The sequence below is a fragment of the Eutrigla gurnardus genome (genome assembly GCF_963514095.1).
Source record: "Eutrigla gurnardus genome assembly, chromosome: 16".
In the NCBI taxonomy this organism is placed as follows: Eukaryota; Metazoa; Chordata; class Actinopteri; order Perciformes; family Triglidae; genus Eutrigla; species Eutrigla gurnardus.
The window spans coordinates 19,289,731-19,317,702 of record NC_139927.1 but is presented as its reverse complement, the minus strand read 5'-3'; the positions used below and the strand labels follow the sequence as shown (position 1 = coordinate 19,317,702).

Below are 27,972 nucleotides of genomic sequence, written 5' to 3'. Positions count from 1 at the left end.
GTTAGTTGGCTCAATGAAATCCTCCTCCAGCCCCCTAGACTCTTTCCCCACCTCCCTGCTGAAGGAGGTTATTGGCTCTGTTGGCCCCAGCCTGGTCTCTATCATCAACACCTCACTGCAATCAGGTTGTGTTCCCTCCTCCTTCAAACAAGCTGTTGTCAACCCACTTCTCAAAAAACCCAATCTAGACCCATCATTGCCTAAAAACTATAGGCCCATTTCCAAATTGCCATTCATCTCCAAAATTCTTGAAAAAGTTGTTACCAACCAACTCTCCTCCTTCCTGGCCAATCATGACATCCTAGATACATTTCAATCCGGTTTCCGTCAGAAGCACTCCACTGAGACAGCCCTCCTCAGAGTCTCTAACGACATCATGATGGCATCTGATGCTGGGGAATGCTCCATTCTGGTATTGCTGGATCTGAGCTCAGCCTTTGACACCGTGGACCACCATATCATGTTAGACAGGCTTAAAGACTGGGTAGGTGTCTCTGGGAACGCCCTGAAATGGTTTACCTCATACCTATCTGAGAGAAGCTTTACTATGGCTGCCGACCCTCACACATCTGTGCCCGCAGCCTTACATTGCGGCTTGCCCCAAGGCTCAGTGTTGGCTCCAATCCTTTGGGCTCTCTACCTGCTCCCCTTAGGCCCCCTTATCAATAGTTTCAAATGTATTTCCTATCATTGCTATGCGGACGATATCCAGCTATATCTATCTTTTAAACCAGATAATTTAGAAAAAATAAATATTCTCTTAGAATGCTTAGCTGCCATTAAGAATTGGATGGCAGGCAACTCCCTCCAGCTAAACCCAGAAAAAACTGAGGTTCTCATTGTTGCTGCTGATCCCATCGTAGCAAGGTGACTGCCCACATGGGGGCCTTAACCTGTAACATCCGCTCCAGCCTGAGAAACCTTGGCGTTTTATTTGATCAAAACATGCTCCTAGACAAACACATCAAAACCCTATCCCGCACCTGCTTCTTCCATCTCAGAAATATTGCTAAACTCAGAACCATGGTATCCCACTCAGAACTTGAACTGGCCGTCCACGCTTTCATCTCATCCAGACTCGATTACTGTAACTCACTGTTTACCTGCCTCAATAAATCATCTCTGGACTGTCTACAACTAATACAGAACGCTGCCGCTAGGCTGCTAACTCGCTCACAGAAGTCCTGCCATCACTCCTATCCTCCGCGCCCTACATTGGCTCCCCATAGCTTTTAGATTCCAATTTAAAATACTGGTACCCACCTTCAATGCCCTGCATGGGTCTGCCCCGGCCTACATCTCCAACCTCCCCCAGCCCTACTCCACTAGCTGGTCCCTAAGGTCCTCCGACCAGGGGCTCCTCGCTCTTCCCCGAACCAACCTCAAAACGAAAGGGGACCGAGCCTTTCGTTCGGTGGCCCCCAGACTCTGGAACGCTCTTCCCTTGGACCTAAGAGCCTCTGCTTCGATTGAAGCTTTCAAGGCGCAGTTAAAAACCTACCTGTTTCGACAGGCCTTTGAACGGCATGGCAGTTAATTACTGTCATTGTTTTATTCTTTGCTGCTCTTCATCTTTGTATATACTGTGTTGTCTAATTATGTTTTGTGAAGCACTTTGTTGCACTTTGTTGTGTTGTCTTATTATGTTTTGTGAAGCACTTTGTGACTTTGTGCTGCGAAAAGTGCTATATAAATAAAGAATTATTATTATTATTATTATTATTTTATATGGTCACCTGCTATCTGTAGCCAATCACGGACAATCTATGGAATGTGTGCCACTTTAACCCAGGAGACATCAATTCAAAACTAATTTACAGCCAGTTAATTCAATGTACTTTGACAAGAGATATTAAAATGGCTCAATAGCAACACCTAAAATGTCTCTCAAATTGAGCCATTATTTCAGGTTTGACCCACATGTATGAAATCTGGTCGACAGGTGTAACTGTAATTCTTTTCAGTGTGTTTTGCTCTTGCATGAGCACCTCCTAATTTTGTAGGAGCAAGAACAGAAACGCCATAAGAATTTGGTCTCATTGTGGTGACTTTTGTTGGACACCCGGAGCCACATACCTACATACCATGATCTAAACATGATCTTAACAGAAAACAGCAGCAGGTAAATGGGTGTGGTTCTTCAGATTTCGGGTTTTTCAGGATTTCCATGTAAATGTAACGCGTGCACTCATTCAGGGGTTGCAAATATACATTTTATAGAATCGTCACATACACCCAGCTACATACATGAAATTTGACCTCTGCATCTAACACATCCTAATTCAGGTCAAGTGAAGTTAATTTAAATAGCATATCTCACACATCTCATAAATGTGCTGAGGTGCTCTGTCTGATCACAGCCTTAGATGACAGAGGAAAAACAAAGCAAATCCAATTTCCTTGACATACAACATCTACATATCTGTCTACATGGATGACTAAGAGTCATCATAGACATGATGACTTTTCTGCATTCATGAAGTCAAACTAGCATCAACACACCAAACCACCGTGATAAAGCAGTAGTCAGAGTCACTGAAGAGCCGCCAGCAAAGATCAAGAGAATTCAGCGCTCTGTTGGGAGATGTTTAACTAATCTCTGTGGGAGTCTGTGTGTGTTTGAGAGAGAGAATCTGCAGCAGTTTCCCTTTCATGTGGGTCATGCACGGCCAGACACGCAAATACAGAAACAGGCTCCAGCACAACAAGTGTCCTGCAAGTTTAAATAAAAAGTCCACAGCAAACACACAATCTGCTCGTCAAAGGTCAAAGATCTCTTCCCCCTGAAACTTTATTTAACTTACCAACAAGTTGGGATTCAGAGCAGGTTGATCCATATCTGTTTTTAAAGCTGAACAGGAGTCAAACTGAGTCTCTCATGGGGCCAGCGAGGGAAGGAAGGAGGGGGCCCGGCTCCGTGGGGGAATAAACGCCATCACATTCCAAACATGTCATCAGTGGACAATGAAAAAAGGTGGATGTTGTGCTAAACAGCACCGCTCCGCTGGCTGGTGATGTCATCCACCCCTCCATATATGGCTAAAAGAGGCCCTGCCCTTTGGACAGTGAGGAGGAGGTGGAGTTCAGAAAGTTCTTCCTCTTCTTCTTCATTCTCCTGGCTTTGTTCTCCCTCTGGGCGGCAGGTATGACATAACACATGAAGTCACATTAAGTTCAAACATTTCCTAACAACGTTGCTCCAGTTTTGACCTAACGCCTGCCCTCCTTGTCTCCTGTCCGTCTTGCAGCCGGCAGCGTTTCCATAGAAACAAGGCCACAATGCAAGGCGAGAGTGGACAATGCCGGTCTTGCACAGCCTTTCTCATAATAATCCCCCTGTATCGTGCAAAGGGAAAGCGATGGATATAAATTCTCCATAGTGGCTGAATTGTATGTGTGTGAGATCATAGCTTCAGACAGCAGAGGAGGCCTGTGGTTTGCATTGCAGAGGCTCCTAAATGAGCCAAATATGAACGGCGCAAAGAGCTTACAGATGCAGAGCCTTTCTGTCACTGCTCCAAATACATGTTATACATAAATATCACCAGGGCACAAGAGCACTTTTACATTGATTGCTTCGGTTTCATGGCTCACATATTTGCACTTTTGTTGGCGGCCTGTAATTTTGGAAAGATTCTGCTGCACATATTTAAACTCTTAGTGGATCAAAGATATCGTCCATTAATTTCCTGTGACAAGTGACTTTGTGGTTTTAAAAAACTCAGGAATAAATCATATTACAACGTTGATGTCATTTGTTGTTGAGAAACTATACTAAATTATACAACTTTTGCAGGAGTTTATTATTTATTGAGCCTCAAAGATAAAAGCAACAGAGGAGAAAAAATATTATATATATAAATATATCTCTATATTCTCTGATCAATCCCTTCCTAATGTCCACTCCCACTGCCGGCCAAAGAAAAATGAATAACAAATTAACACACTTTGGAAAAGGAACCACCAGAGTAAAATATCTCAGTTAGGATGGATAGCCATGACATTTTGAACATTAATAATCAGGGGATAAAGTGTTCTGACACTGGTGATCCTCTCACTTTTCATCATGAGGCCAAAATGTCAATTTGTCCGGTACTATTGTTTATGACCAAATGTCAGCAAAAAGAATGATATTTAGCCTCAGCTGGCTGCTGGATGTAAAGTCAGAGGACCAACAAGTTATTACAGTTAGTTCTCAACCAAATGTCATTACAGTCCATCCAGTAGTTTAGATATTTCACTCAAAGTGAGAAATCTCAACTCCATGGTGGTTCCAGGGGAAAAGTCAGGGGATCATCAAAGTTACAGGATTCATCCTCTTGAGACCCTGAATGCCTCTTTGCACATCAATATATTTTTTCAAAGTGGTGTTTGAAACAAGAATACTACACAAAATATATATTAACAGGCAAAGAGGTGTAATTTCTTTTGAAAAAGGAATATTTTTCTGAGCTTTCACACCAGGAGTAAAGAAATCAATCACTTTGTATGGATCGGGTTGAATTGTGCCTTTATTTACGAAACAAACATAGCTGCTCCGTAGTCCAAACCAAGACAGGAAAACTGTATTACTCCTTTTGACCTTGAATAAGGCAGCACAGCCCAGATCCACCCCTTCTTACCTTTCACAATAAAAGCCCTAAACTTCAACTGATTCGTCACACTTGGGCTGTGCAAAGGTCTTTAACAAAGTACAAGTCTTGCTCAATGAGATTACCCAACACCAGAATTTGATTTCATTCAGTTGTTCACATCCTCTGTGACTACGATTATCCTCATTAATTCCAGTGACATAGCTCAGGTTTCCTGCCTCTCAGGACCCAGAGGTTCGTCATCATCACCTTGTTGGTCTGTCTCTGTTCGGGTCTATTCGTTGCATCAGCCTGTCAGAGAGTGTCCCAAACACTCCTAAAACTGAGCCCGCAGCAAACACATCAGACCAGAGATGCTGATCTCCAGCTAATTATAGTCGCAATAATTACCATCCTTATTAACATTCAGTACTGGCGATGTCAACAAGAACGCGTTGACACCAAGGAGGCAAATGTGTTGTTGTTTGTTGTTTAGGGGATAAAAATGGGATTTTTTTTATGGGCTGCATTTTAACATGGATCAGAAGCTTCCACCACTGTGAAATTACAGAGAATCAAGCCTATTTTTCTGAAGGCACACATAGTAAAGTGGGTAAAATCGTAACTTCTCAGACCACACTACCAGACTGGGATCAGGCGCCTCACGGTGGCACTAAAAGCCCAGACACACCGGCGACGAAGATCGACTGTTGTCGCCTGTGTCTTGGCCAAAAAGTTGCACTCAAACATATCGCAAAGGCTAAAGTCAATGACCAACTAACACGTACGTTCCTCTGCTGCGTCACCAGGGCTGCCTCAGCTCCACCCACAATCCACCTCTTTGCTCCATTTAGGGTTTGGCTGTATCGTCACTGCCAAGATGGCGTCACCCCAGGCAGAAACCTCTGGTTCTGAAAAGTGAGGCCAATGCTGAAGTGCCTTAAACTTGCATTAGCCTATCTGGGGTGCTCAGATAGCTCACTCGGTAGAGTTAGTGAATCTGATCTGTGGCTCTTTGTTGCAAAATCTTTAAGAAGAATGCATTTTTTCCAATCAGAATGCATCTTGCATTTTCTCTATTGGCCATCAGGGGACGACTCCTCTTGTTGCAAACAGAAGTCTGGTTGCATGGAAGTAGTCCACAAACCAATGGGTGACCTCATGATGACTACATCCCCTTCTTATATATAGTCATTGCATCTCCTCAGAAACCCACGTCAATATTTTATACAAATCACAAAACATGTATTTTTGTGCTTTTCTTTGGATGGCGGCTATTTTCTAAGTACTTTTCTGTGTTACCAGATCCTTGTAATGCTTCTTTGGTCCCCTATTTGTTCTCTGTCTATTCATGTGTGTGTTTATCTGGTTGTGACAGTCAACCTTTTCCAGCTGCCAATCAACCTTTACACCAGCGACCCATCCACTCATCAAGCTCCTGCAGTATAAATCTAACGCTACAGACACTTCTCTAGTTTATGTCTAAGTTTGCCTGAACCCTGTTTAATCCTGTGATTTCCTGTGAGTTAGTCGGCCCAGTCTGCTTTCCAGCCGACAGCCCAGCTTGCTCTGCCTGACCCGCTCCACCGCAACCTCCAGATCTACTCTTATGAACTCAAGTCAAACCTGTGTCCAAGTTCTGCTCTCGGGATCAATCGATTTTATTTAAAGTTCAGAAGCGTCATGCAGCATGGTTTGCAGTTAGAACAGAGCATATGCTGAGCACATAACATTATAAAGAAATAATAAAGAATAAAAGTAAAACAAGCATGATAAAAAGATCAGTCTTAAGGGATGTTTCACGATTTAAACCTTTCACCTGAACATGCTTCTTTAACATGTAATGGGAGTCCATTCCAGGCCGAAGCAGCATGGGAGGAAGACGTGCCCTGAAGCCAGACGATTTCTGTTCAACTGAAGGAACGACAAGCATCAAGAGAGCGAAGACAAATCTTTACACATAAAACTTGACTTTTCCTTGAGTAAAAGTTCAGAGCAGCAGCGTCTCTCCAGCTCTTTGCAGCCTCTAACGAGCTGTTTTTGTTTGTTATGTAAACGGAGCGTATAATCGTCCAGCATGATCTCCGTTGGGGATGACATCACCCTGGACTCATTCATTCATGATATCACCTGCAGTGAATCTGCACACTGACTGCAGCCAACAGGAATGTGTTATCAGACAGAGCACAGAGCAGAGCTGCACCACATTAAAGGCCGAAGGTGAAATAATTAAAAGTACAGACCTTAAAGTTGAATCAACACCTTTCTAAACCGAAGAACCTATAAAAACTGAACCTTATAACCTCCATGAGGGTAGAATTGTCTGCTTTAACATTAAAGTCTGGAACATCTTTGGACCTGCAAGCGACCAGATCATTGCTCACCAGGAACACAAGGAGTAGGTCGTCGGCAGAAACGCTCCAGAGAAGAAGATCTGAAGGACGTTGCTGAACGCTGTACGGAGATATGACCTCCAGTGAAGGTGAATGAGCCGCAGCAGAGCTTTATTCCATGTTCAGGCTGGTATTTGAAGTTTTATGGAGAACGAGAAGCAGATGTTATGTGATGTTATCTGTCATCTCCTTTGTTTGAACCTCTTTCAGATAACACATCAAGCCCTTTTAGATAAGTCGGACCAAATGGCCTTATAATCGTAATTATTTTCCTTGTTATCGAATTATAGCATCAAACAACGTCTTTCCTTTTTTAACTGGCGGTTGAATTAGCAGGAATAGTTGTGCTATGTGGTCTTAGAGGTCTTGCTCATGTTTAACTATGAATGGATCACTGAACAGGTGGACTGGACTCAAAACTCCTCTTCTTCAAATGACCTGTACAACTAAGAGACATAAAAATACCACGAACAGGCAACTACAATGAGATGCAAAACACAGACACTAAACAACCACATGAAGACACAAAGCAACTATAAAGAGATGGAAACCACCTGCAAGAGTCAAGGAGACTCACAATAATTATGTCCTAATTACAAATAATAAAGTAATAAATTACTACAAAAAGAGGCTAAAAACAACGATAAAGTCAGAGTGTCTTGCTCCTATGGAGGAAAGGGGGTGGGACCTTTTGCATGTCGGTGTCCAGGGCCCGTTCATAATCCACCCATGTGTCGACCATGTTGGAGCAAGCTCATCTATACATTGACAGCTCAGTGATCGCAGACATTTCAATCTAATGTCCTCGAAATGTGTCTAAAACATAACAAAGAAAATAGATAGGAATATAAAATAAGATTGCAATGAGAAAAGTAAGTAAGTTTGATTTGATATGAAGTAAGCAAGTATAAAATATATTGCGTCATATTTGAACGACTGCCTCATTTCCACAAGGAACTCCAAACCCCCAAAAAGCTGAACACTAAACGAAAAAAAGCTATCATATTAATATGAAAGATGGCTTCCTGGTTCTCCTGCAGCTCAGAGCCTGACGAGAAAGTCGGTTGAGGCTGTGTGTTGTGCTGTATTTGATCTCCTGATAGAGCATGACTCATCACTCCTCCTATCAGAGCCATCATCCAGAACCGGGATGCTCTGGGTTTTATCTGATGTCTTCTACCTAAAGAAATAAACATGCATCTGCAGAATGGGCATGTTTTTCATCAGCAGCAGGAGCATAATTGACAGCACGGCGTGTGATCTCAGCAGCTGTGTCCGAACCTGCTGGTTGACATCTGGATTCCACCTCCGCTGAGGAAGCATCATGCTGGTGTCGAGGTTTATATGTCATTCACTCTTTCTGTGCTGTAGAATATTAAACTACAAATCACGTTTACTGAAACCATGATGTATCTTCTTCCTCTTGTTGCCCCAAATATTAAAAACACATACAGTGTTATTTTGACACAGTGTTTCCCAAAGACGGGGTCGGGACCCACAGGTGAGACGCAAAGATTTTATCAGGGTCCAAAAAACCTTCTTCCTTATTGTTTTCACTCTGCAGTTCACCTTTGGGCCACATGGGGGAGCCTGAATGTTCATTGTGTTCTGATAATCGTAGCTACTCATATCATTGAATCAAATATGAAAGGCTAGCATACATTCTGTTTGTGTGATGATAAGAAATGAAACCAATGGGATGTATTTACTTTGTCTTATTTCTGAAGTATTTATGTGTGTCTTATTTATGAAGTATTTATGTGTGTCTTATTTATGAAGTATTTATGTGTGTCTTATTTATGAAGTATTTGTGTGTATGTTACAGCAACTCTTGAAAAAGTAAAGTTGCGCCACACGCCATATTATGTTTTCATGAAAGAAACCAACTGGGATTTTGAGTAAAAAATATATAAAAGAAATAGATTTTGGTTCAATAATCTTAAAGAGAGATTTCAGCTTGAAATACGACAAACAAAATTATAAATAAAACATTCAATACCCAAGAATAAAACTAATTAAACAGGATTTAGAGATAAAGTAGAGGGGAAGGCAGAGCGGAACAGGTGTGACAACAGAGTTTTCACAGTATTGTTTTCATACCAGCTGCCTCCTCTTAGTCAATCAGTCTACTATATGTTGTTTTGGTTTGAAGATTTCTTTAGTTGATTAGTTGCTTTTTATGCTTTCTAATGATGAATAACTTATTTCCAGGAAAGTTACATCTCTGTTAAACAAAAGATTTAAAGTCTTACATGATTCTTTGCACAGATCTGTGGATTTAATCAACCAATCGAAGAGTTTCTTTAGTCAAAGACAGCCTAAGTGGATGCTCTTCCCCGTCCTGAATACGATCAAACCCAGAATAAGCCTCAACTGGGACCACTGGGACCAGTAGACACACACACTGAGAGCCCTCACCTCTCCCTCTCCTGCTCCAGCAGGTTGGTGAAGTCGTCGCTCTTGTTCATGAAGTCGGCGTGTTTGTGTTTCTCGTTGTCCAGCTCCATGACGGTGCGGCGGTGGCACTTCTCAGCCAGCAGCAGCTGCTCCAGCATCCGTCTGTAGGTCTCCTTCTGTTTGTCCTCCAGACGGTCCAACTGACGGGAAACAGGTCAACGCTCGTGATGAACAACAGCTCACACCGCCACATCTGCCAGCACATTATCCCATTAGCAACGCTTATGGTGATGTTGTGGTGGGATAACAATGAGCTCAGAGACTGCACCCTGCAGACTCCACTGAACATGCAAATTACATTTTACAGACTCCAACACACAAAAGAACATGAATTCACTCATATGAACCCTGCTGTAAACGCCCCGCCAAAACAAAAGCTTAGACGTTGCTGGTACTCCAGCTACCTGCTCTCTAAACTCTAATTTGATATATTTTTATATATACTGGAGGACATTTCTTAGTAGTTTTTCTGTGAATTTGGAGCTTTTAACAAACTTTGGCAAGTTTACAATCTACAGTTAAACACTACTGTTTTTATATGCAGTATTTCAAAATCTGAAGACCATTCAAACCATCATGGTGGGAAATATAACACTTTACAGTCATGCTATTTCTTTATTATTACTTTAAACGTTTTGTGGAACTAAGTATGTAATCTGCCATCAGTTTAAGAGTGATGGAAGAAGTATTAAGATCCTTTACTGCAATACAACTACTAATACCACACTGTGTAAATACTCAATTTCAAGTAAAAGTCCTACATTCAAAACCTTACTGAAGTAAAAGTATATAAATGTAGTTAAAGCATTTAAAGTAAAAGTATTGATAGTGTAGTAATAGGTTCCCTGTCAGTGTTTTTCTCCCTGTGTTCCTGTGTTGGCTGGATTTTCCTTTGTTGCCCTTTGTGTGTGTGTGTGTGTGTGTGTGTGTGTGTGTGTGTGTGTGTGTGTGTGTGTGTGTGTGTGTGTGTGGACACAGGCCATTTGTAGTTGGGGGTCCCGTCCACCGCTTCTCCAGTTCTGCAGTCGGGGGTCCCATCCAACGCTTCTCCGGTTCTACAGTTGGGGGTCCCATCCAACGCTTCTCCAGTTCTACAGTTGGAGGTCCCATCCAACGCTTCTCCGGTTCTCCAGTTGGGGGTCCCATCCAACGCTTCTCCAGTTCTACAGTCGGGGGTCCCATCCAACGCTTCTCCGGTTCTACAGTTGGGGGTCCCATCCAACGCTTCTCCAGTTCTACAGTTGGAGGTCCCATCCAACGCTTCTCCGGTTCTCCAGTTGGGGGTCCCATCCAACGCTTCTCCAGTTCTACAGTCGGGGGTCCCATCCAACGCTTCTCCGGTTCTACAGTTGGGGGTCCCATCCAACGCTTCTCCAGTTCTACAGTTGGAGGTCCCATCCAACGCTTCTCCGGTTCTCCAGTTAGGGGTCCCATCCAACGCTTCTCCGGTTCTCCAGTTGGGGGTCCCGTCCAACGCTTCTCCAGTTCTACAGTCGGGGGTCCCATCCGACGCTTCTCCGGTTCTACAGTCGGGGGTCCCATCCAACGCTTCTCCAGTTCTACAGTTGGGGGTCCCATCCAACGCTTCTCCAGTTCTACAGTTGGAGGTCCCATCCAACGCTTCTCCGGTTCTCCAGTTGGGGGTCCCATCCAACGCTTCTCTGGTTCTCCAGTTGGGGGTCCCATCCAACGCTTCTCCAGTTCTACAGTCGGGGGTCCCATCCAACGCTTCTCCAGTTCTGCAGTCGGAGGTCCCGTCCAACACTTCTCCAGTCCTGCAGTTGGAGGTCCCATCCAAGGCTTCTCCAGTTCTACAGTCGGAGGTCCCATCCAACACTTCTCCGGTTCTCCAGTTGGAGGTCCCATCCAACGCTTCTCCAGTCCTGCAGTTGGAGGTCCCATCCAAGGCTTCTCCAGTTCTACAGTCGGAGGTCCCATCCAACACTTCTCCGGTTCTCCAGTTGGGGGTCCCATCCAACACTTCTCCAGTTCTACAGTCGGAGGTCCCATCCAACGCTTCTCCAGTTCTGCAGTTGGGGGTCCCATCCAACGCTTCTCCAGTCCTGCAGTTGGAGGTCCCATCCAACGCTTCTCCAGTTCTACAGTCGGAGGTCCCATCCAACGCTTCTCCAGTCCTGCAGTTGGAGGTCCCATCCAAGGCTTCTCCAGTTCTACAGTCGGAGGTCCCATCCAACGCTTCTCCGGTTCTCCAGTTGGGGGTCCCATCCAACACTTCTCCAGTTCTGCAGTCGGAGGTCCCATCCAACGCTTCTCCAGTTCTACAGTCGGGGGTCCCGTCCAACACTTCTCCAGTTCTGCAGTCGGAGGTCCCATCCAACGCTTCTCCAGTTCTGCAGTCGGAGGTCCCATCCAACGCTTCTCCAGTTCTGCAGTTGGAGGTCCCATCCAACGCTTCTCCAGTTCTACAGTCGGGGGTCCCGTCCACCGCTTCTCCAGTTCTACAGTCGGGGGTCCCGTCCAACGCTTCTCCAGTTCTGCAGTTGGAGGTCCCATCCAACGCTTCTCCAGTTCTACAGTCGGGGGTCCCGTCCAACGCTTCTCCAGTTCTGCAGTTGGAGGTCCCATCCAACGCTTCTCCAGTTCTACAGTCGGGGGTCCCGTCCAACGCTTCTCCAGTTCTACAGTCGGGGGTCCCGTCCAACGCTTCTTCAGTTCTACAGTCGGGGGTCCCGTCCAACGCTTCTCCAGTTCTGCAGTTGGAGGTCCCATCCAACGCTTCTCCAGTTCTACAGTCGGGGGTCCCATCCAACGCTTCTCCAGTTCTGCAGTCGGGGGTCCCATCCAACGCTTCTCCAGTTCTGCAGTTGGGGGTCCCATCCAACGCTTCTCCAGTTCTACAGTTGGAGGTCCCATCCAACGCTTCTCCGGTTCTCCAGTTGGGGGTCCCATCCAACGCTTCTCCGGTTCTCCAGTCGGAGGTCCCATCCAACGCTTGTCCAGTTCCTGTGCTGAGGGGTCCCCCTGACTCCTGCTCCATGTGTCCTGGTGGGGCTCCGCCCCCCAGTCGCAGCAGCCTCCAGTTCCCATTTCCAATTACTTCAATTCACAAGGCTTTATTGGGATGACATTTGAAATGCGTTGCCAGAGCACAATTAAAATATCCTGCAACTGCTTCCTTCCAGTCGCAGCAGCCTCATGGGACCCACCATCGCCGGCAGACTCCAGGACCCGCCCTTCGCTAACAGCTCCTGAGTGGCTCTGCCCAGCATGAAGGCTCAGTTTGTCGTAAGTTTGTCGTAGTATGATTTTGTTTATTGTAAAACCGCTCAGTGAGCTACACCTCTCGTCATACACAACGTACGTCACCAACACAGCCGTTACCTTGGGTTGATACCAGCAGTAAAGCCGCTGTGAACTAAAGCAGTCCTCTCACCTCGGCCATGGGTTTCTGGTACACGTCGTCGGTGCGGTTGTTGCTGCTGGTGAGCAGTCCGTCCCTCTGCAGAGCCTGTAGGGGTTTTGTGGGCACAGCTGAGGCGTAGTGGGCCTCCAGAGTCTCCGGTCTGGTTCTGTCCGTCTTCATCAGACCGATAATGTCCTCTCTGGCCTGAGGAGACACACCAGAACCTTTAATGCTTTATTTATTTAATGTTCCTATTGTGTTATTTTTATTTATGCTCATTTGTTTGCTGTGTTGTAAAGTGATTTGCAAATAAAAGCATTTTCATGCAAACCAAGGAATTAAAAACCACCAATGATAGGAACAAATAGTAAAACATAATCAATAAAAACACATTCACCAACTCAAAAATATAGATAAAGAAAAAAAAAAAATAATAATAATTTTTATTGTTTTTATTATTTGTATTAAAGTTGTAATGAAATATAGAACATGATCATCTCAAAGACCAGAATCAAAAAGAAAAAAGATTCACAGTTGTAGCTGTGTGTATGTCATCTGAAATATTTCATAAAATGTTTCTTTACATCTCGTTTGAAACACTTGTTTTTTAATGAGCGCTGTATGAATTCAATTATTATTATTGTTCTATTGGCCAGGGCCCATAAAAAGATTGTCTAATCTCAATGAGATTTATCTGGTTGTATAAAGGTTTATAATAATAATAATAATAATTATTATTATTATTATGTAATGCTGCAGCAACATGCCTCATTAACTGCAGTGCTTTCACACTTCATCACAGGTTGAGACAAGCATCTTAACACCAGCAGAGAGAGCTGTTTCCACACAGTCTCTTCTCAACAAGGCCATAAAACCTTATCTTTATATAGAAAGACATCAAATACATCACTGCTCTCTGAGCACAACAAGGTCACATGATCCGCTTTGGTATAACTGGTGGTATCATCTTATTCATAAAGCCATTTCAGGGCTCTAGAAACACATTTAGGTAAATACCTTCATCGAAACGTTTCCCACCAGGCCTCACAATCTGGATTTATAGCTACACCTGAGGTTTGAACGTGCATGTAGCATTGATCTCTTCAACAGAGTACAAATCATTGCAGCATGTAGGTTGGATTTAATAGTCATAATTATGTTTTCATTGGTGTAAAATCACCTGAAATGAAGTATTGTAATTAATATTGCTTGTTCATCTTCTTAGAAATAAGATCTTCATATCTAGTAATGCTTTACCATTACACTGTCCTGATTCTCTTTTCCTCAGTTAACCATTAATACATTTGTTAATAAATTCTTATATAATATTTTTGCGCTGTGTTGTCTCCCATTTGTTGTAACACTACACACTGCCCCTTTAAAGTGTAAAAAGTGATCTTTTATATGATTCATTTGAGGTGATTGTTGACTATCTTGACATGTAAATGTTTACATTTTTCTACCCAACATTAGAAGCCAGAGTTTTCAAAAGTGATTCTATATTTTTCTTTCTGTCAACAAATCATCATGAAAAACATTGATGTATTTTAATGCAGCTGCTTGTTATATATATATATTCCCTGTTGGTGTTAGTCTTTTATGTCATTTGTTGATATTAAGAAATGTATGAAGTGTATTTTCCTTAAATCCCTTTTTATCATTTTGAAATGATGACAATTAAAATGACCTTGTTAGCTGTTACATGTTTCTTTTTTATCAGAACAGAAGCAGCTCTTCCTGTGTGAAACATTGCTCCATGTTGTGTTTCACCGTCCTCTGAGGGAACATATTTAACACACCCAAACAGATGATGCAGGATGGAAACAGAGGGAGAGGCAGCAGCATCCTGCCTCTCTGCAGAGAGAGGAGTTTTTATAAATGGGCTTCCATTAGAAAATCATTATCAGACTGGAACCCAGCGGCTGCTGGTGGGCTGTTTCCACACCGGCGAAGGCTATTTTTGAAAACCAACCAAACTCACGCTGAGACATGTCAATGTGTCTTATGATGACAAACTCTGCTGTTATGGTTTCATAAGCTGCAGGTGCTGCTTTGGGGAGAAATAATGCTGAACTGGATGTTTCTGAAAAAGACAACTATTTTCAGCCTTCTTTTATCTTCAGTTGGCATGGTAACCAGCGTGTCGAACGAGCACAGGTTCATCAACTCCCTGATGCTGAGTGATCAGATAGATACACATAGACTGTAAGAAGTGAACCTATCGCAACATCACTCATTGGTTTGTCGACTACAGTTTTGAAACTTTAAGTTCGGCAGTTTGCCCTTTGCCATCTTGGATTTTGGCTGTCTCCATTTTGGATTTTTGCAACTAGTGAAGGAAGTGACCTTATTTGGACTGTGGAGGAGCGACGGGTGGATCTAACAAACACAAGCAGCAGAGCAGCACCCCGAGCAGCAACCTTACTGGTTCTGAATCCATCTGGATTCTGGTGTGAAGCTGTTCACACACTTAGCTGTAAATTTGACCTTAAATTATTAAGCTATGTGTTAAAGTCATCTTACAATCATCAACCTGTCAATCACCAGGTAGCCCCGCCCTAAAGCATCCCCTGCTTTATGGTCTATTAGACTCATCATGTTCTATCATTTACTAAATGAACATCAAGACTTGAAACTATATTTAGACCATAAACTCTTGTTTACAATGTTTACTGAGATAATAAACCAAGGGAGGAGTAGGCTCATTTTCTAAATGACTCCTTCTTTATACAACCAGAGAAGTCGCCCCCTAATGGACAGCTGAGAGAATGCAAGTTTAAGGCACTTCAGAGCTGCCTGCCTGCTCTTGGTGGTCTGGAGCTTTCAATCATTACAATATTGATTACATGCAATCTTCCTCAGCAGAGGGACCTGTTCAAATCTTTCATGTTTCTGAGTACTTTAAGAGCCTCTTGTTGGCATAATAATGAGGTTGAAATTTCAGTCTTGACAAACAGCACAAAACAATCTTATTTTTAATTAACCTTGTGAGGAGATTGTGTCAGCTCATATCTACATCACCAAGTCTATATCCTGCTCATGTCACTGCCATATATAACCTGCCTATTGTAAATCAAACTTAGATAATTGATTGCTTTTTTATACCTTCAAACATGGCAACAAAGGTGTACAGAAGTTTGTATAAAGCAGAGAAGCACTGAATGAATCTGTTTGTAAGATGGCTGGTATCCATACAGACATTAACATGACAAAGACTATCAATATAAATGGATCCCTATTAAAAGGTTATAATTTTCAGACATCATTCATAGACGAGTCCTCGCAACTAGTTCATTATAATAAAGCAATTTTAAGCAAAATATTTTCATCAAAAATCCTTCTGAAAGTCATAATTCTCACAATATAGATCTGAAACTGAAGATCCCACACATAAGAATAGCAAGAGTGGTCCCATTTCTCCAAGGAGATGGTCTGCCAGCAGCAGGGATGAGCTTCATGAGGACATTTGGACGTTCTTGGTGGCAGTTCAAGCACACACACTTAGATATACAGAGATATTTTCCTCCACTATAAAAAGATTGAGCTTTCCATTATCTCTGAATGTTAAGAAATGTTGACATTATATAAAATCCTACACATGCTAATTTACGAAGGGGAAAAATGACTCCAGTTGCAGCAGTTGGGATACAGATTTAGTTGACGGATATTATTCCCCCTGTGAAGTGAACGTGAATCCTACCTGAACTTCTCCTTCCATGATTCCCAGCAGGTGCAGCAGGTCCACCTTGGACAGATCCAGCGCTGCTTTCCTGCTCTCTGCAGGCTTCTGATGTTTCGCCATCTTCCCGTCCTTCTCCTCCCGCTGGACCTTCATCTTCCTCTTCGTGAGCTCCGGTGTGTTCTCCTCCTCCTGCTTGATGAAGCCTTTAGTGGGCTGGATGTGTCCGTTATCTGGACCCTGCATGGTGCAGTTCCTGGATCGCATTTTCTACCTATGAATGGAAACAAAACAGATGCCAATAAAAGAAAAAGTGATCCTACAAAACCACATCCATAGCATACTTTTTAGATTATTTTCCTCGCTTCCAAGCAGCCACTGGTTTAGGTTCATTCAGGAAACTCACTGGTGGTGTTTTGAAACAAATTGCATATTATCCAAACCCATATTTTTTCACTGTTTCTCTTCCTGCTTGATTCTCCAGCAACATAAATTACTTTTTTTGGCAGCCCATACTCAAATTTGAAGCCCATTAGCAAGTGATGACTTTGACAAGAAACCATGATGGATGACTTACCTTACCTATCAAAGTTTAGACTTCTGCGAGATGTTTTCCATTACATACTGAATTGATCTTGTACAATGAGCTGCATGGAAGATAAATCTAAAAATAACAGTATGACTTGGAACACTTGTGGCAGACAGTAAAACACAGTAGTAATTTGTGGGTAAAACACGCAGAAGCACCAGCATGATTTTTTAAAGAGTAACTAAACCCCCAAACCACATTTAGCTCTTAACCAATGTGTAGGCCTGTTTTGTAGCAGTGTTGATGGATTCAGGTCCTAATCTCGACATATTAGTGAAAATTATATTGTTGAAGTATCAGACTGTGAAAACACGTAATTAGAAAGACTTTCCTCCCTTTACCAACCATTACCCTTTCACTTAGCATTAACCTAGAATATAAATAGTTTGTGCTGATGCTAATCACCAGCATACATTTATCCCAGCCTTGCATATGAACTCAAATTTATGAATGTTTACAAGAGTTTATAAAATAAAAGGTGGTTGCTAACAAGTGGCTATGGCTAGTCGGTCTTCATAGACTTGTGTTTATACTCGTGATGTGGTTCATTTGTAGCCTAACATTAGCTTTTTAATACTGCCAATAGCATTCACGCTTCAAAAATCAGAAAAGCGTAGATTTGTGAAGATTAACTTGCTGAACAAAATGTATAAGTAGAGAGAGCATATTTTCTGCAATAATCCAATATCCAATGGGAAAATCCCATTAGCATTTTGGGGAGGGAACCAGTGTGATGCTAACTTCCCGTTGGCCTACAAAAATATGTCATCCCTGAAGCACTCTGTTGTCTGGAGATTTCACAGCAAGCGAACGGCTGTGTTGATGGTGTTTCCATGCGACTGGCATGAAACCGGAACAAAACAAACAACCAGAGAGAGAAGAAGAAGTGTCAGTTACACAAAGACGCCAAAGAAAATGTCTCCTAAACTGGAGAGGCGATGAGATCCTGGTACTTCTTTCAGTACCAACACTGAATTTGTCAGACATAAGCAAAGCCACTTGGTTGTTTGTGTCCAAATTATGAGCGTGGATTTTTTTGGTATCATGTACACCACTACGTCTTTCCAAACCGAGAATTTCCAGTAGGTGAAACTGGAAAATATCCGGACGTGTGATTGTCCAGGATGCAGGACTTCAACTTGTATTTTACTGTGGTATTAAAAGATGAGAGTACTTCTTCCACCACTGGACACGTCTCACTACCTCACTTAATTAAGGTTGTTTAAACCATACAAATGATGATGACATTGATAGCTGAGCTGTGGGATACTGGGTGGGGGGTGAGATGGCGGTCCTGACAAAGGAACAAGTTATTGGATCAAAGTTCCCCGAGGCTGCAGGTCGGGATGAAAGCAGGCCGTGACTCAACCAGAGAGAATCCTGGCAGTGAAGTGCTAGCAACCGTGTTACTGCGGCCTGTTATTAATAGTTGTTTCAGGGGAGATGCCAACATCTCCCACGTGTCTTCATTCTGGCGGTCTGCCTCGGTGAACTGGGAAAGTCACTGGAAGAGTCACTGGTATAGCTGGTGGATAAAATAATAAGCCAAGACAAGCGTGAAGCAGCGGCTGGAAGGTTTGGGCTGTTGAGTGTCTGGAGTCAGTCACAAGCTTATTTACCTGACAGGAGCCTTTATTTTAGTTAATTGTGATACGCTACATGATACCCCTAAATAAGGGTTCTGAAACAAAGTCACAAAACTTTGTGTTATGCCGGGAGGAGTGATTAGCTGGGGAAGAGTAAACAGCTTAATAATATCTATAATAGGTTTTGCTCTTGAGTTTGTTACATTTGTCTTTCCCAACACTTTCTCTTCCTCTTAGAACATGAAATTCAAGGGTCTAACCTGGTCGCTGGTAGAGCTTTTTTTTTAGCTGCCTTTCTAATTTGACAAATGTATGGGATGACTGATGAAATATTGATGTCAACCAGTTATACATCAGTGCATCAGAGAAAGTGTAATGTTTAAAGCCAAAATTGGCTCATAATGCACAAATAAAAGAGGTGCAGTTGGCATTTAAGACTGACTGCTTTGTGGAGGTGGAGGAAGGAAGGGAGTTTGATATGAAAATGCAATATATTCAACAGTGATGAAGTGTTGAAATAACACATTAAAATACATCACAACATATTTTTTGTTTCATTTGGATTTTGATATTTTCAGTACTTGCAATGTGGATGTTTTTTTTCCATTAAGGTGATCTATAAAAGGTTAAAACCTTGACCCGTCAACTGAAAAAATGATTAAAAAGCCAGTATGAGGTCTGTACACAGAGAAAGTTTGTTTACAGGTTGTGTAGAAGTTTTCATTCGGGTTGCCAAGTGTAACACCAAATGGTGTTGCATGTCTCAATTGAACCGAGCCTCTACATGCCAGCGCGGTGTTGCATCGAGGCCCAGATTAGCAAACTGATCTGTGTTTACCTTCACAAGAGAGGAGCTCTGATTCATGGAGTCATTTCACCGAGTGACCTTATCAGTGTTACACCATGATGACGAAGAACAGTCAAGGACTGTTGATCAATGCCACTTTGACAGTCTCAGCTTGTGCTTTCGGTCTGGGGCTGCTCAATGCAGCATACATTCAACAGTGTGCTTTGTGCATAAATCCAATTGCATAAAGAAATGGTTTTCCTAGTTTAGTGCAGAAGAAGTTGACTGGTCTGCACAGAGCTCTGACTTCTGACCCCATTTAACACCTTTGGGAGGAACTCGAAAAACGACTCTGAGCCAGACCTGATCACCTCTGCGTTGGGCCTCACCGATGCTCTGTATGGGAACCAACTATGGCTGACTAGGGATGTGTTTACGTTGTAATGCTGGCAACCACTGCAGTGAATGATGGCTTCAAAAACACACTAAACTCCTATGGAGCAAATGTAAATAAACCATTAATTATAACCGGCCAAATAAATTGGCGATAGCATCTTAGGTCCTCCATGGGGAGTGATATTTATGGAGACGTGATGAGGCTATGCTGGTCTCTGATTTATGCTGAGACCGAATAGGACCTCAGACAGCTGCGGCCCGTAGTTGACACAGGAAACCTTCAGTGGATAAGAAGGTAGGTGAGGTTTGTTGGCAGCAGGGGTCTTTGTGGTTAGAAAGCTTGTCCAGTAGGCCTAATGAGAAAGTCACAGGTTTGTACCCAGAATCAAGTTTCGTACTGTGTGCTGTGTACTGATTAAATTCTGTCTGTCGTTTTCCAATCGATTTGAGTTGATCTTTCATTTCTAGTGACCTTTGTGATGCCCTAACATTAAGTAACACCCCTGATATGTCAACATTTACTTCACATGAAAAAAGCTATGACCTATTTCCAATCAGCATGCTATTGTAATCTAAGAACATGGTATTGTTACCTTTGTTAGCTAACCATAAAGGAAACGGGTTTGAAGCTTGAATGACTTGTTCCAAGATGGTTACCCTGTCATTAGACTTAAAGACTTAAAGAGTATTCATGATAAAGCAGTTAACAATTATTAGCTATGTAAATATAGAGTAATGTCTACCTGAGCAGAGACTGAAGTCACCCTCCGTCTGTGTGTGTTGTTATCAGAGCTTCACTTGTTTTGTTTTGTTTAGATAGCTAGCTAGCTCACATCCACAATCTGCACTGCGCTCATACGCTGGTTTCAGCTGATAATGGCATCCCGACCAGTTAAGCACTAACCACCGTTAGATCTGTCAGCACTTTTGTTCTTTTTGGCACTGTGAGCGTTGTTAAGACCGTTAGCTGCAATACGCCGGCTCAGCTGTTGCCATGTTGAGAGCCGTGGAGGCACTCGATTTTTATAGTGCTTTATATTTGCTGTGTTGTTAAAAAATAAAATACATTGACTGTATTCATGTCGATCTTATTTATGAAGCTGTGAGCAAACTGTGGGGGTTTGTTAAGACGTCAAAGCTGTCAGATTTTTTCAATATTGCTGAGTCACAATTACTACAAGGAGGTTGACGGGAATGGTTTCTAGCCATAGTAACGGCAGTTCAACTGTCAATCATCCACTTTATCAACTGTCCTTCGCCTGTGAGCAGGTCCCAGTGCAGCAGACGCAGCTGTTTGTTTGGTGAAATTTTAAAAGGGGTATTTTTACCCACTTGTGTTGTTAAACAAGGGGAAGCTCCAGGGCTATCACTTTATGATCCATCTTTAATCCCACAGATGCCCTCCATTTTCTTTCACGGCTGCTTCTCTCACACTTGTAAACAAACAGCCGCTGTTTATCGTGCTAGCTTACAGCACCTTAACAGCTGTTAACTAAACAGACGACATACGGTCAATCCCTGAAACATCCACTGGGTCATGTTTCTTTGTAATTGTTTCCGCTAATGATATATGTGGCCTCAGTTAAAAATAGATAATGCTAGCATGTCTGGCCTCTATGTTCGGTAATTGTTTTCTCTTCTTTGACAACATGAGCTGCCTCATTACTGATGTCTCATGATTAAAGGCAAGGATGACATCTGCCATGATTGGCTTACATGTATTGCCCTACAATAGCATGTTAGCATTAGTGATGATTAGCTGGATAAACGTAGGGCTGTTACTTTGCATGGCCTTGGCTTCCAGCTTGTGGCGGCCATATTTGGTGGTAGATATAAGGTTTGTATGACTTCTGATGGTTCACGTCACCACACAACCCAAGGCGTTTGTATGATTGCAGAGTTTGTTGGGAACAGCAATCTTTATCCTTTAAATTTGGGTGTTACCTTGAACAAAAGATTTAGCTGACCTGAGGCAGCCATATTTGTGTGCATTTTAAGGCACCAAGTCGGATATATTTGAGCTTTCAGAAAAATCCCAGTGGTAACTACGACTTGGATGTTGACGTAAACTGCTAACTACAGCAAAATCACTTTTTTGCTATTACTGCAGCTCTCCTGAAACATCTGTTTAATTTCTTCTATTTGTTGTTTATCCGTTTGTATAATGGAAAATAATAAACTATAATCTCTATATCTAAATCTCATTCTGTCCAAAACATCCTGTTTCAAGAGAAAAATAGATAAAGCAGTGTGATTCATGCGCCAAAGGATTTATGTATCCAAACTGTACTAAGCTTGGTTAATGTTACTATTAATATTATTATCTAAGCCTTTGATGCAACTGAGCTCCCTCTGGTCTGCTTTGGAAGCGATGGCAGCTGTCCAAATTCACCAGCTCAGCGTTATAGTTCTAAAAACTTCATGCTTTTCATGTACAACATGATTTCGGCATGGCGATTGAAAAAATGACTATATAAGGGAACAATCAGCATGGTGAGGAGGTCTGGCCTGTCGCTGTAATTCACCATAACGGGGAAAGTATCACAGTCCGTCATCTGTGTTGCAGGAGGGCTTCAGATACAGTCTTCAGAGGCAGCAGGCCGTTAGCAGATGAGGAATAACTTTACAGCAGAGCCAAAAAAAATACACTCCTGTTATTAATCCACTATTTAATATTTCAAATGTGGATCTTAATTTCTAATTTCCGTCTAAGAGGTCTAATAGTGATTCAATCGTTTAATTTATTATTCCTTAAATGCTTCAAAGTCCTTATTTATCCACAGACGATATATCTGTGGGAGAATCATACCAGCAAAATCAGCATTTATTTTTTTTTTTTTATATCTCCTCAAATAATATCATACCATTGTTATAGGCACAGAATTGATTGACTGCTCTTGTACCTGGGCTACATAATGATGCTTTATGAAAACTGTATGCTAGATTTACATTGAGAAAAAGTAATAGAAGAGATTGAGGTCTGGTGGGCTCATTTTAATTTGTTTTATTGTCAAGAAAATCACTCACTACTTCTTGTAAAGCTTAAAAGCTGTGAGCAGCAAGACCACGGCAAACTGGAGACGATAGGAACACCTTTTTGATCACCATCATTTTAGCACTTGGGCAGTAAGGTGTCACGGCTCAGTGGTCTTTAAGAATGAAACAAACTACACCTGAAGTGTTCAGAAGTAGGTTTTTAACTTTGTGTTACTTACACAAATACTACTGGAGTGTCTCTTGGAGTATTTCATTCTTGCGTTCTCCGGAGTGACGAATCACGCTTCTCCATCTGGCAATCTGATGGACGAGTCTGGGTTTGGCGGTTGCCAGGACAACGGTACTTGTCTGACTGCATCGTGCCACGTGTAAAGTTTGGTGGAGGGGGATTATGGTGTGGGGTTGTTTTTCAGGAGCTGGGCTTGGCCCCTTAGTTCCAGTGAAAGGAACTCTGAATGCTTCAGCAAACCAAGAGATGTTGGACAACTCCATGCTCCCAACTTTGTGGAACAGTTTGGGGATGACCCCTTCCTGTTCAACATGACTGCACCAGTGCACAAAGCAAGGTCCACAAAGACATGGATGAGAGAGTTTGGTGTGGATGAACTTGACTCAACAATGCTTCTCAACCTGATAGAACACCTTTGGGATGAATTAGAGTGGAGACTGAGAGCCAGGCCTTCCCTCCAACATCAGTGTGAACTCACAAATACACTTCTGGAAGAATGGTCAAAAAGTCCCATAAACACACTCCTAAACCTTGTGGAAAGCCTTCCAGAAGAGTTGAAGCTGTTATAGCTGCAAAGGGTGGACCGACGTCATATTAAACCCTATGGATTAAGAATGGGATGTCACTTAAATTCATATGCGAGTCAAGGCAGGTGAGCCAATACTTTTGGCACTATAGTGTATATGCAACTTTGCATTGACTTTATATATAAAAATCTGCTTTGTGTTTGGTCTGAACGCACCTGAAAAAAAGGAAAGGGGACAAAAATAGGATATTAAAAATGTGGTTGTTCATTGTTCACAATCTTATAGCTTTATGACTTTTTGATCCAAAAAAGGAAAAACTTTATACAACAACAATCTCTTGTACTGCTGTTTGAACCAGTTTCATCCACCCAACTGACTGCACTATTTTTTCCCGAAGTGTGTTTCGCCTGGTCCCACCCTGCTCTACTGTGATTGGGTAGTACTCTGTTACTGTGCTGTGATTGGCAGATAATCTGGCAATTGCAATATGCTTGCATTCACTGTGACAAGAGCATGGATATGAGTCCACATTCATGCTACACTAGTTCCAGAAATTGAGCACACATGAGGTAAGTTTGCATCTGTCAGAAATCTCCTTAGGTTAAGGCAAGAAAACTACTTGGTTTGGGTTAAAATAAACCCTTTCTGGCAGAAACTGTCCCAAGTGTACCATTATTGTGACCTTATTTCCTGTGTTTTAAACTGTGTTCTCCTGCCTGGTCACTAACTCCCCTGTCATTACAGAAATGTCACTCTCATCTGCTCTGCAATCAGCTCGTTCCCCATCACCTGAGTGTCCCTGGTCATTTCCACACCTGGTCCTCATTACCCTCATCAGCCTCTCCGATTCCCTAACCCTCTGCCAGATTGGCCAATGTTTCCTGCTATCCAGTGCTCCTTGAGCTGTTGAGTCCTGCCTGCCTGACACCTTCCTTGTTGACCAGGTCAGAGTTTTCTGCCTGTCCCTTCTCGGTTTTGTCTCGGTTTGGTGAATGAGCAATGATTTCGAACGCAACCCAACTGTCACCTGTCACACATTCAGGAGCCATAGTCGTCCAAAGAATAGCTCCTACCACTTTGCAACTCTATAGCAACCACATAGCAACCACAAAGGATGACCACAGAATCCATTTGTAATGACCTAGCAACTGCTCCTTTCAGCTAATGCACAACTCACACCTCAACCTCACCTTATATTTCAAGTTATTCCACTGCTATTCTAACACCTCTGTTTCTTTATACACCAGAAGATGTATTTGCACTTTTAAATCCCTTTCATTGTTTACACATCAACTAATGTTTCACCTTAGCTTATCGTCTGTTCTATTTGATTGTTTCTAAATCCCCTTTTTCGGCAATTATCCACACAGCTACGGCAACTCACAGTGGGAAAAGATAGTCTTAAACCTCTAGCAGCCAAAGGTTTCGTCTGCTCTGGGAGCTCAGCTGGCAAAGAGCCACTGACTGTTGGGAGGTTTATTTCCATCCAGCCTGTAAAACAGTGTGATGGTGGTGAGAGGAGTCTGGGAGGTAACAGCTACCGAGGCCGCTGGATGAAAAAACGTGGTTTCCAACTTTCCAACAGTCTCACTACTCGATTGTTCACTACAGCGTGTTAAGTTCAGCATTTCTGAAGAGGAAAGCTGCTGAGCGGTTCAGGGTCATGAGCAGGTCAAACTGCCTTCACAGTTTGGATTGTTTTCACAACGGGATGTTAGATTGTAGAAATCTTAGATCGCAGAGCTGCTACTGTAATCCTGGATTCTTCCTCAGTGACTTGTAGGTTACACTTCACCTTTAACAACTCTCCTTTAATCAGCATTAACATGGCAAGAATCTACAATTCAACGACAACCGCGCTGACTCCTTCTGAGGAAGCTCATGTGATATGATCGAAAGCTCCAGACAACTGCTAAATGCAGCAATGTGAGAAAATTTGACCCACTGGAGGATCTTTGGCTTCACTTTTTATAGTCAGCAGCTCTAATGTTTAAATAGATTAATATATTGAATTAATATATATTGAATTCCCTCTCTTAAATAAAGAGAGGGAAGTTCCAAAACAAAATTTTGATCAGCTGACCTTCATCAGGTTCACTCTCTTTTTTCATCTCATAAAAGAATGAGTTGATATTTATTGTGGTCATGCATTAATGCAAAATGTGACCTCACAGCCTCGTGGTTTGTTCTGATTCATATTTCCGTAATCTCAGGATCACGGCGTATTAATTATCTTGTCATCTGTGCATACCAAAGTAACTTGCCTGTGTTTCACAACGTTTCTCCCGCTGCTGTTCTCTCCATGAGAGTCGGACAGCGAGGCCAAAATGCAGACAAACTGGAACTCAACTAACGATAACAAATACCTTTGATTCATTATTGTTATCTCATATTTTGATCTCAAAATCGAATAACTTTAAGTTTTCTTTTATATAGTTTCAAAAAGCAAAAAGCAAAAAGAGCAGCCACAATATAAGTGGCCAGTTACATTGTCTGTGACTCGCCATCTAATTGTTAGCGGTCGAAGTGGTCCGCAACAAAGATGGTAATGGCAACAGCTCGCATAAAAATGGCCGCCGCCCTGACCATCCTGCTGTGTTGATTTGAATGGGAATGTCTCTTCTACTCCTATTTTGTTTCTAGTATTCATCCTCTGGGGAACAGGAATATTTAGTTCAACATTTCATCTCAAATTGTTGGGATGTTTCACCACCTCGACTGACATTGCTAGCATGGCTAAAACAAACGTGAACATGTTCCAGCTACAGACTAGAGATCCTTTCTGTTTCCCACTAAATGCACGAGTGATCCACACAAGCTGTTTACAGGCCTGACCAGCTCAGTGAATCTTTGCACAACTCTCCTGCATTTCCTTCACTTTGGTACTTCACATGCATATTTATTATCCACAAAAGCACTCTACTTCTGTACCAGGTTGCACATTAAGAACGCAGCAGATTTTTCTGGCATCAGCGTGGGTCGCGTTATGATTCTGTGGAAAACCACTCGACATTGCAGGCATCAATATACTGTACAGTGCTTGACCGACTAATATCAGTCTATCAAGCACCCTGTGCTTGAAATAGTGACACTTAGGGTTGAAGCTTGAATGTCACTACAGGCTCACATTACGATCTTTAGCACACAACCTCCAGAATAGAACAATTATAATGGGTGCTGGTCAGTAAAAGCCTGCAGGGAGGGCACGAGACCAAACCACGTCAGTAAAAGAGATTAAAGATGGAACATCGTCAATATAGCTCACAAGTTTATAAGATTAGTTACCGTTACATTTCTCATGTTAAGTTCACCATTAAGAGGTGAAGGTGACCTCTTTATTTTCCTCTCACACATATCAACTTGACAAGATTTATTGAACATTATTTTAAGTTTATGTGAAGCAAAAAAACGTATAAAAATGTGACATTTTCAGGGTGCATTATTAACTATTTTTGTTTCTTCTTTTGGACTTGGGCCTCTGTATGTGTACAAATATGGCTGGAATGATATATATACAGACACAGAAATATTTTCTGCAGAATTATGGAAATAAATCTGCTGAGCTTTGGAAAATATACTTCTGGTGGACTACATGACGACGTCATTGTTCCTCAATTTATTTTTGCAATTTCTAGTCTGAGGAGCGCTACTAACCATGTCCACCATAAGGGGGCGGTATCATTTAGGAATAGGCCTACACATATTTTTATTTCATTCATCTCCCAAACTTTCAGTGATACATTAAAAAAAAAGTTACACCGACATGTTTGTTACATTGGACTGATGTTCTCTAACTATAATCACGTGGTTATTATTGTTACCATGGTGACGAAGGGGCCTGACATCAACAAAGTAGTAATTTTAACTCAAACCGCGGCCTTTCCCAAAACCTCACCAAGCTGTATTCGTCTCCAAACCTAACCAAACCAAACCATAGTGTTGTCACACCATAAAACAGGTTTCAGTCTGACCGGTGACGAAGAGACTCAGACCCTAAACTCATGTTTACAATCTTTACTGAGGTAACAAATCAAGTGAGAAGTAGAGTCATTTTCTCATAGACTTCCATGCAATCAGACTTCTTTTTACAACCAGATGTTAACGTTTGGAATGCAAACAAAAACACATAATGCCACTTAGTTAGGTTGGGCTTCAGTAACTTCAATTATGTAAACGGTATAACAAAACAACAGAAAACACATCACAAATATGACTAATGTCACCTTAAAGAAACTATTCTTGTGTTCTGTTTTTTTTACCCATCCATGAATTTAGTTTACAGTCTAAATGACTACAAATCTGATGCAGTTTTGACAAGAAAACGGTGCTGTTTCACATTTTTTACATGATACGGTGAAACCCATTCTAACAAGAGTGCATGTGTTTATTCTGATCCT

The 27,972-nt window shown here is 42.2% G+C and overlaps 1 protein-coding gene across 4 annotated transcripts in view; it reads right to left on the bottom strand.

Annotated features, from left to right (window-relative positions):
* filip1b (filamin A interacting protein 1b) overlaps positions 1–27,972 on the bottom strand; it is a 42,827-nt gene that overhangs the window by 9,463 nt on the left and 5,392 nt on the right. For 3 of the 4 annotated variants that reach the window (XM_084030883.1, XM_084030882.1, XM_084030881.1), the window contains exons 2-4: positions 16,486–16,738; positions 12,816–12,989; positions 9,383–9,561 (exon numbers count right to left, since the gene is read on the bottom strand). In XM_084030883.1, the coding sequence (XP_083887009.1) occupies positions 9,383–9,561; positions 12,816–12,989; positions 16,486–16,731 (599 nt within the window). In that variant the 5' untranslated portion in view covers positions 16,732–16,738. Of the gene's footprint in view, positions 1–2,804; positions 3,054–9,382; positions 9,562–12,815; positions 12,990–16,485; positions 16,739–27,972 lie in introns of those variants that run through there. The other variant, XM_084030884.1, reaches the window with a different exon arrangement.